The sequence below is a fragment of the Chelonia mydas genome, chromosome 13 (genome assembly GCF_015237465.2).
Source record: "Chelonia mydas isolate rCheMyd1 chromosome 13, rCheMyd1.pri.v2, whole genome shotgun sequence".
Lineage (NCBI taxonomy): Eukaryota > Metazoa > Chordata > Testudines > Cheloniidae > Chelonia > Chelonia mydas.
The window spans coordinates 32,944,783-32,954,710 of NC_051253.2; the positions used below are offsets into that span (position 1 = coordinate 32,944,783).

The following is a 9,928-nucleotide window of genomic DNA, read 5'->3' on the forward strand; positions in this document are numbered from 1 at the left end:
TTCATATGAGCAGCTTCTAGCAATGCATGGAACAATGTGACAAGTAAGTATTTGGTTCTTTGATTTTTCTCTCCATCTCCTCAGGGAAAACATTTTATGCATATAATATTTTTACGTATTTGTGTGTCTAGCTCATTTTAACCTAAAAAAAAAAAAAAAAGGAGTTAGGTAGAATTTTTGGAACTCTGGAAAGTAATATATTTCCCAAGAGCTGTCCTCAGGGCCTCCTTCACCTCTTTGTTTCTCAGGCTGTATATGAGAGGATTGGCCAGGGGAGTTAGGACGGTGTAGAAGACAGAGAACACTTTGCTGAGGTCTTTCAGCGTATTGGTTGTTGTAAACAGATAGATAACAATTATGGTCCTGTAGAAAAGTGTCACCACGATGAGGTGAGATGAACACGTGGAAAAGGCTTTTTTCCTCCCTGTGGTGGACGGGATGCTCAGGATAGTGGAGATGATATAAATGTAGGATGTCACAGTTAAGAGAAATGGGATCAGAGAGAAAATCACGGACAGCATAAAAGACACAACTTTCATCAGTTGAACGTCACTGCACGTGAGTTTCATCATTGGGACAAAATCACAAAAGAAATGGTCAATTTCATTGGGACCGCAGAAAATTAACTGACACATTGATGACGTTGATACAATACCAGAGAGGAATCCGCTTATCCAAGACGCTGCTGCTAGCCAGAGACAGGATCTGCCATTCATAAGGGCTGAATAGTGCAGGGGTTTACATATCGCTAAACACCGATCGTAAGACATCGCTGCTAGGAGATAGCATTCTGAGCATGCCAGAAAAACAAAAAAAGTAATATTGTGTGAGGCAGCCACTGAATGAGATGATTCTGTCCCCGGTCAGGAGACTGGCCAGCACTTTGGGCAGGATGGTCGAGGTGTAGCAGGTCTCCAAGCAGGACAAGTTCCCCAGGAAGAAGTACATGGGGGTGTGAAGGTGCTGATCAGCCACAACTAGCGCAACCATGAGGATGTTCCCAGCCATGGTCACAATGTAGATCACTAGAAACAGCAGGAAGAGAAGGATCTGCAGCTCGGGGAGACCCCCAAACCCCAGGAGGATGAATTCTGTAACAAATGTTTGGTTTTCCCATTCTGTGTTTGCCATTGAGCATAGCTGCTGCAATGGAAAGAAACCCAAAATATAATTAGTGTTGAACTTTAATGAAGTGTCATAAATTTAAATTCAAAATGGTTCAAACTCTTGCTTTCCCCACTGGTCATTGACCCAACTGTGTCTTGAAGCTGAAGAGGAGGAGTTGGTTTTCATGCCATGAAGGCTAGTGACTCAAATGCGAAATTGATACATATACATGGAGCTCAGATGTAGGTTATGCCATGTGGAAAGATAATTTATTAGATTCCAAACAGGTCTTTGCCTAGATTGAAAATTTAAGTGGGTGAGTGGTAACCTAAGTTCATTTCAACTAGGGCTCTCAAGCGATTAAAAAATTAATTGTGATTAATCTCATGATTAAGCACACTGTTAACCAATAATAGAATACCATTTATTTAAATATTTTGGATGTTTTCCATATTTTAAAATATATTGATTTCAATGATAACACAGAATACAAAGTGTACTGTGCTCACTTTATATTTATTTTTTTACAAATATTTGCACTGTAAAAAACAAAAGAAATAGTACTTTTCAATTCATCTAACACAAGTACTGTAGTGCAATCTCTTTATCATGAAAGTTGAACTTAGAAAGGTAGAATTATGTACAAAAATGACTGCATTCAAAAATAAAACAATGTAAAACTATAGAGCCTACAAGTCCAGTCAGTCCTACTTCTTGTCCAGCCAATTGCTCAGACAAACAAGTTTGTTTCCATTTGCAGGAGATAATGCTGCCAGCTTCTTATTCACAATGTCACCTGAAAGTAAGAACAGGTGTTCACATGGCACTGTTGTACCTGGTATCGCAAGATATTTACATGCCAGATGCGCTAAGGATTCATATGTCCTTTCATGCTTCAACATGCGTCCATGCTGATGACGGGTTCTGCTCAATAAAAATCCATAGCAATGCAGACTGATGCTGGTTAATTTTCATCATGTGAGTCAAATGCCACCAGCAGAAGGTTGATTTTTTATTTATTTATTTATTTATTGGTGGTGGTTCGTGTTCTGTAGTTTCCGCATCAGAGTGTTTCTCTTTTAGGACTTCTGAAAGCATGCTCAACACCTCATCCATCTTAGGTTTTTGAAGACACTTCAGATACTTAAGCCTTGGCTTGAGTGCTGTAGCTATCTTTAGAAATTTCACATTGGTACCTTCTTTGCATTTTGTCAAATCTGCAATGAAAGTGTTCTTAAAATGAAAAACATGTGTTGGATCATCATCTGAGACTACTATAACATGAAATATATGGCAGAATATGGATAAAATAGAGCCGGAGACATACAATTCTCCCCTGAGGAGTTCAGTCACAAATTTAATTACCACATTCTTTTTTTTAACGAGCATCATCAGCATGGAAGCATGTCCTCTGGAATGTCGGCTGAAGCATGTAGGGGCTACGAATGTTTAGGATATCTGGCATGTAGATACCTTGCAATGTCCCATGCAAATGTCCATTCTCACTTTCTGGTGACATTGTAAATAAGAAGTGGACAGCATTATCTCCCGTAAATGTGAACAAACCTGTTTGTCTTAACGACTGGCTGAATGAGAAGTAGGACTGAACGGACTTGTAGGTTCTTCAGTTTTGCATTGTTTTGGTTTTGAGTGTAGTTATGTAACAACATCTACATTTGTAAGTTGCACTTCCATGATGGAGATCGCACTACAGTACTTGTATGAGGTGAATTGAAAAATACTGTTTCTTTTATCATTTTTACAGTGCAAATATTTGTAATAAAAATAATATAATAATATAAAGTGAACAGTGTACACTTTATATTCTGTGTTATAATTGAAATCAATATATTTGAAAATGCAGAAAAACATCCAAAATATTTAATAAATTTCAATTGGTATTCTATTGTTTAACAGTGCAATTAAAACTGCGATTAATTACGATTAACTGTGATTAATCAACAGCCTTAATTTCAACCAGCAAGCATAGAAAATCTGATTTTTAGTGAAAGACTTGAGAAACTCAGTGAATTAGCATATGAAAGAAAGTACCTATAAGGGGAGATGATTTCTGATGGTTGAAGGCTCTTTAATCTAGCAGAGAAAGGCAGGGCAAGATACAATGGCTGGAATCTAAAACTCAATTAATCAGGCTAGGAATAGGGTGTAGCTGGGAGGGTCATTCAGTTTTGGAAATCCAGGAATCTGGGAAGTGACATGTGACTCAGTAGGCTTCTCAAGTCTGTCCATTTCTCCTGAGATGGGAGTTTGTTTGTTTTTAAATTTGATTTACATCATATAAGGAATAAAAGATCAAGACAGAAAAGGCATTTTACATACCACCTAGGATGGGATTGTTTCCTGTTGCAAATGTATTAGTGGTCTGTCCATGTTAGCTTTAAATATGACAAGCAAGTAGCTTCCACCTCTCCCCTTGGAGATTATTTCTCAGGCTAGTATTGTAGATCTCTGTAAGTTTTTTTTCTGACCTTTATTCCTAAAATTATGCTTTTTAGTCTGCTGGTTAATTCCTCTTTGCACCCTGGCCAGGAGCGTCCCTTACTCTGTGTTTGTAGTTTGCCCAGCACAATGGTGCAGCATTCTTTGTTGGCTTCTAGGCACTAATGTAATAGGAATAATAAGAAATGTATACACTGCTATCAGGTCTCTTCTTGTCAAGATTTGTTGAGAACCTGGTCTAGCTGAATCCTGCACCTTAACTCCAAAACTTCCTAATTCTCAGGGTAAAATAGCTCTTTTAATCTTGTTTGTTTTAGACATGAATTTGACAGAATCCAGATCTTCTGAATTTCATGGCAGAAGCTTACCACCCTTTCTTCTTGTTACATAAGAATGGCCACACCCTATCAGACCAATGGTACACCTAGCCCAGTATCCTGTCCATGGCTGGCACTAGATGCTTCAGTGGGAATGAACGGAAAAGAACAATTTTGAGTGATCCATCCCTTGTCGTCCAGTCACAGCTTCTGGAAGTCAGAGGGTTAGAGATGGTTGAGTGCCTGACCAGCTTGGCTAATGGCCATTGATGGATCTATCCTCCATTAGCTAATTGTTTTTTTTAACCCAGTTATACTTTTGGCCTTCACAAAATCCCCTGGCAATGAGTTCCACAGTCTGACTGTGCGTTGTGTGAAAAAATACTTCCTTATGTATGTTTTTTTAAACTTACTGCCTGTTGAACTGAAAAGAATTCTGTTTCTGGCCCTTCTATCTACTGAGGTAGAACATGTGAAAACTCAGAACACTAGAAGATCCCTTAGCTTAAAACCCTGACCCAACATTTATCGTAAAGTTGCTACAATGGGTGTCTTGTGCATGGTCTGAGACAAATGTGAGGAGTGCATCCAGATGTGACTCATCTGTGAGTCTGGCTAAATATTTAAAAAGTTTGGTTCAATAGAAATGAGTTTCTGAGCCTTAAAGTAGGCTGATGTTGGGAAAACAGGACAGCAAGTCACCAACAGTATGAAGAACTATTGGAAAGTGCACAAGAATTTCTGTGTGTTTGTGTTTCCTTTGGGGGGGGAAATATTGAAATGCTCTTATCAGCTGACAAGAGCACATTTCAGTTCTAACATTCCCCAGGAAATGTATTTAAAATTTAGGGCCTTTGTGCATCTAGCTCTTTTATGTCCCTTTGAAAATCCCAGCCTATAGATTGGTGTAGTAGGCAGGAGAAGTGTGTGCCAGCCAGTAACAATAATAGTAACATGCTGGATGTTTTCTCTAAGGCTATGTTTACACAGCACACCTTACAGTGGTACAGCTGTGCCGCTCTAGCCGCACCATTGTAAGGTGCACTGTGTAGCCGCTCTTTATTGCCTGGAGAGAGGTCTCCTGGTGGTAAAATAAAACCACCTCCAACGAGGCGTGGTAGCTTTGGGGGGGGGGGGGGGTCCTAAAACTTCTATCATTCAGGGGGGTGTTTTTTCACACCCCTGAACAACAAAAGTTTTAGTGCCAAAAGTGCCAGTGTAGACAAAAAGTCTCTTTCCTGCTGTTTACGTCTCCAGCAGTGCAGATGTGTGTCGGGAATCACTGTGGGTTGAGCATGAGTCCTTATTGTCTCCAAGTGTGCTCGTAAGGTTGGATCTCCGCTCATCCAAATGTTAGAAAGAAGATTCTTTACATTTCAAGAAGGAAAACTGGCTCTGTGGTTAGTTCAAGGCATAGACCTGGGTTCAAGCTAAGCGAGAACTAAGGGAGTCTTCTAACTGCATAAATACTTGCGTATGGAAACAGGAGTAAAGGAATGATATGAAGAAAAGAGACATTTGGCTGAGACTCAGGAGGCGCTTTACATTCAAAATCAGCTGTGGAATCATCTCCATGGAGGCCACCTCACTACGTTCTTAGGTACTTGTATGATGCCCCATAACTGTGGCATCTGAACATCTCGGTCTCTAATACTTATTCTCACAACACCTGTAGGCAGTAGGGTACAGCTATTATACCTGTTTTACAGATGTGGAACCGAGAGACAGAGGCTAAACAACTTGCCCAAGGTCAAAGAGGAAATCTGTGGTAGAGAAGGCAATTGAACCCGGGCTATCCAAGTCCTGGGTTAGTGTTGTAACCACGAGACCATCCTCTTCTGGCCATGGAAGGGTGAAGAGAATGAACCTGTGCTAGCAGAGTGGTGGGTGACCGGACCCCAAAGCCTCCATGGTCTGAGACTGTTCCAGGCTCCACCGCAGACATATTATGTGGCTGTTTGCAAAATATTTCACCTTTCTGTGACTCAGTTTCCCCAATCTTTTATCTTATTATCTTTTAATAATAAAACACTGACTTCTTCTGAATCTGGATTCATTTGGCAAAGAGACCTGCCTCTCCCTGAACGGATGAGCAAGTGTCACAGTCTCACTTAGACAGAGCGGGCAGGGCACACTCCATGCTGTTCACATGCCTCCTCATATTAGTATCCTTCACAGGAGAAGTCGGCATTTACCCTGGTTTCAGATCAGATGGCCATTCTAAACCTCGGAGTCTGGGGAGTTACTCCTGTGTTGTACTTTGCCTGACTGTAGTGCAGGCTGGGATTTTCAAAGGGCCCAGTTTGATCTTTTCTGGCCTTTACTAAACAGCACCTCTCTTGGTATATCTGTTCAGCTGTTTTGCTAAGGGAGATTGGAGCCCATTGAAATGAGATTTGGACACCTAACTCCAAGAGACTGTATTGAAAAACCCCAACCTAAAGTATTAAGGTTTCTTGCTTTTAGTTTTTATTTATGCAAGCTGCCACATCTTAGGTTATTAGAGACAAAGTGGGGGAGGTGATATCTTTTACTGGACCAGTTTCTGTTGCTGAGAGAGAGACAAGCTTTTGGTCTGACACAGAGCTCTTCTTCAGGACTGGGAAATGGACTTGGTGTCACTGTGAAGTTCAATGTGGAACAGGTTGTTTAGCTCTGGGTTAAGTGGCCCTATGACTTAGTGGAGGTAGTCAAGAGAAAAGATTTACCCCGGGCAGTGCTGGCAACAAGACTTTGGAAACACAAAATTATGCCTTATTAGAATTTCTCAGGATACCATAATTATTATTCCTCGATCTGTACCACCTTGTATTTAGCTGTGACTCTCGGAGTACTTTACCCAGACCGGAAGAAGAGCTCTGTGTGGCTCAAAAGCTTGGCTCTCTCGCCAACAGAAGTTGGTCCAATAAAAGATATCACCTCACCCACTTTGTCTCCCTAATATCCAGCACCGACACAGCTACAACAACACGGTATACATTTTAGGGTAGATATTAGAAAAAGCTTTCCAGCTCTAAGGGTAGTTAAGCACTGGAATAAATTGCCTAGGGAAGTTGCCAATCCCAGTCGCTGGAGGCTTTTAAGAACAGGTTGGACAAACACCTGTCAGGGATGGTCTAGGTTGCCTGAGTGCAGATGACTGGACTAGAGGACCTTCCAGTCCTACATTTTTCAGATTCTTTCTTTTCCTGAAGGAAGCTGATTTTCCAACTTTTGTGTGTGTGCCTGAGGTTGGGGGGATGCAAGTGAAGATTATCTCATTTGTTTCTATTGTAAAACAAAGCTGAAAATAGTTGTCCCACTTTAGCCAAATCAACTAACCCAACAGCAATTTCATCCCCATTCCACTTAGTTTCCTGAATCAAAGTGTCCGGAATGGATATGTTCTCTTCACATCCAGGAGCAGAGAGAAAACCTTTCTGTCTACAGTGAATCACTTAGCTAAAATTTTAGTATATAATCTAACCATACAAATCCTATAGTTCAGGCTCTCCAAGAAGAGAGCTTAGCTAACTCTTCAGGATCCTGAACCTCTAGAATTAAAATAGTCCTATTTTCCTTAAAATATTCCAGGATTTGCATATTTAAAAACCAAAGATTATTTTTTTATAATAATATGAGAATCTAAATTTAAAAGGTCTGATAAATCATTAACCGTACCCCTTATAAGGACCCAGGGCACTAATTCTACAAATGGCTTGCAAAGTCTCTCTAACTTCATCAGTAAATATCGGATTTATCAATAAATTATTATTGGCCCGTTCCTCTGCTGGAGGACATCCTGCTGTACTACCATGGCTGATTTTATCTAATATCTCCACATAATCCTATTCAATCTCATTAAAGGGGATTCAACATTTATCTTTATCTGGTTCACCCATAATAATCTGTGCTAATCTCTTCCTATCCTTGTGAAATACCGTCTAATCAAATTTATATCTAGCTTTCTTAGTGGCATATCTCCTAACTGAAACTGTTTGATTCTTCCTATCCATTCTATTTCTTGTACCTCTTGCCTCATTCTCAATAGCTATATCCTGCTTCTCCACTTGTTCAATTTCACAGGCATCCATCAATGACTTACATGTTTCTTCTCTTATACCCCATCCAACTGATGCAGTTTGATATTCTTAACTGCTGTTCTGTCTCATCTAAACTATGTAAGATTTGTGCAGCATTTCTTCCCTGCCTACACAATTTGGACACCCTGTAACTATTGAATGTTCTTTTAAAAGGCTGTATCTTCTTCTCACAAGGGGCTGGAACTTCTAACCAGCTCCCTCGCAACCCAGAACAACCATTGCTATATCTTCCCTAACCCTCTTTTTCGTCAAATCTCTCCTCTTATCTGACATTTGCTTATTAGTTTTGGTCTTCAATTCATTTTCAATGCACTTACTAATATTCTTCATCCCAGCGTATTTAACCTTTAGCTGAGATAAGAGTTCAATTTCCTGATCTGTCCACACATGAAAATGAATAACATTTCCCCGCACCCTAACTTCTTTCCTTTGCTCATTCCTTGCTGCTGGATGCCTATGCCGAGCATGTTGACTTAAAGCAGACTTGTTGTCAAGGTTCCTTCCCCACTCTGAACTCTAGGGTACAGATGTGGGGACCTGCATGAAAGGCCCCCTAAGCTTATTCTTACCAGCTTAGGTTAAAAACTTCCTCAAGGTACAAACTTTGCCTTGTCCTTGAACCCTATGCTGCCACCACCAAGCGTGTTAAACAAAGAACAGGGAAAGAGTCCACTTGGAGACATCTTCCCCCCCCCCCCCCAAATATCCCCCCAAGCCCTACACCCCCTTTCCTGGGGAAGGCTTGATAAAAATCCTCACCAATTTGCAGAGGTGAACACAGACCCAAACCCTTGGATCTTAAGAACAATGAAAAAGCAATCAGGTTCTTAAAAGAGAATTTTAATGAAAGAAAAAGTAAAAGAATCACCTCTGTAAAAATCAGGATGGTAAATACCTTACAGGGTAATCAGATTCAAAACATAGAGAATCATAGAATCATAGAATATCAGGGTTGGAAGGGACCTCAGGAGGTCATCTAGTCCAACCCCCTGCTCAAAGCAGGACCGACCCCCAATTAAATCATCCCAGCCAGGGCTTTGTCAAGCCTGACCTTAAAAACTTCTAAGGAAGGAGATTCCACCACCTCCTTAGGGAACGCATTCCAGTGTTTCACCACCCTTGTAGTGAAAAAGTTTTTCCTAATATCCAACCTAACCCCCCCCGCACTGCAACTTGAGACCATTACTCCTTGTCCTGTCATCTGCTACCACTGAGAATAGTCTAGATCCATCCTCTTTGGAACCACCTTTCAGGTAGTTGAAAGCAGCTATCCTCATTCTTCTCTTCTGTAGATTAAACAATCCCAGTTTCCTCAGCCTCTCCTCATAAGTCATGTGTTCCAGTCCCCTAATCATTTTTGTTGCCCTCTGCTGGATGTCTTCCAGTTTTTCCACATCCTTCTTGTAATGTGGGGCCCAAAACTGGACACAGTACTCCAGATGAGGCCTCACCGATGTCGAATAGAGGGGAACAATCACGTCCCTCCATCTACTGGCAATGCTCCTACTTATACATCCCAAAATGTGATTGGCCTTCTTGGCAACAAGGGCACACTACTGACTCATATCCAGCTTCTCGTCCACTGTAACCCCTAAGTCCTTTTCTGCAGAACTGCTGCCTAGCCATTCGGTCTCTAGTCTGTAGCAGTGCATCGGATTCTTGCGTCCTAAATGCAGGACTCTGCACTTGTCCTTGTTGAACCTCATCAGATTTCTTTTAGCTCAATCCTCTAATTTGTCTAGGTCCCTCTGTATCCTATCCCTACCCTCCAGCTTATCTACCACTCCTCCCAGTTTAGTGTCATCTGCAAACTTGCTGAGGGTGCAATCCACACCATCCTTCAGATCATTTATGAAGATATTGAACAAAACCGGCCCCAGGACCGACCCTTGGGGCACTCCACTTGATACCGGCTGCCAACTAGACATGGAGCCATGGATCACTACCCATTGAGCCCAACAA

General features: G+C 41.1%; 1 protein-coding gene across 1 annotated transcript; it reads right to left on the reverse strand.

Annotated features, from left to right (window-relative positions):
* On the reverse strand, positions 1–1,131 carry LOC102930860 (olfactory receptor 10A7). The gene is given in 2 exon segments (XM_037915320.2): positions 1–797; positions 799–1,131. Coding segments are annotated over 2 exon segments (966 nt in total). The 3' UTR covers positions 1–164.
* Positions 1,132–9,928: the final 8,797 nt, after the last annotated feature.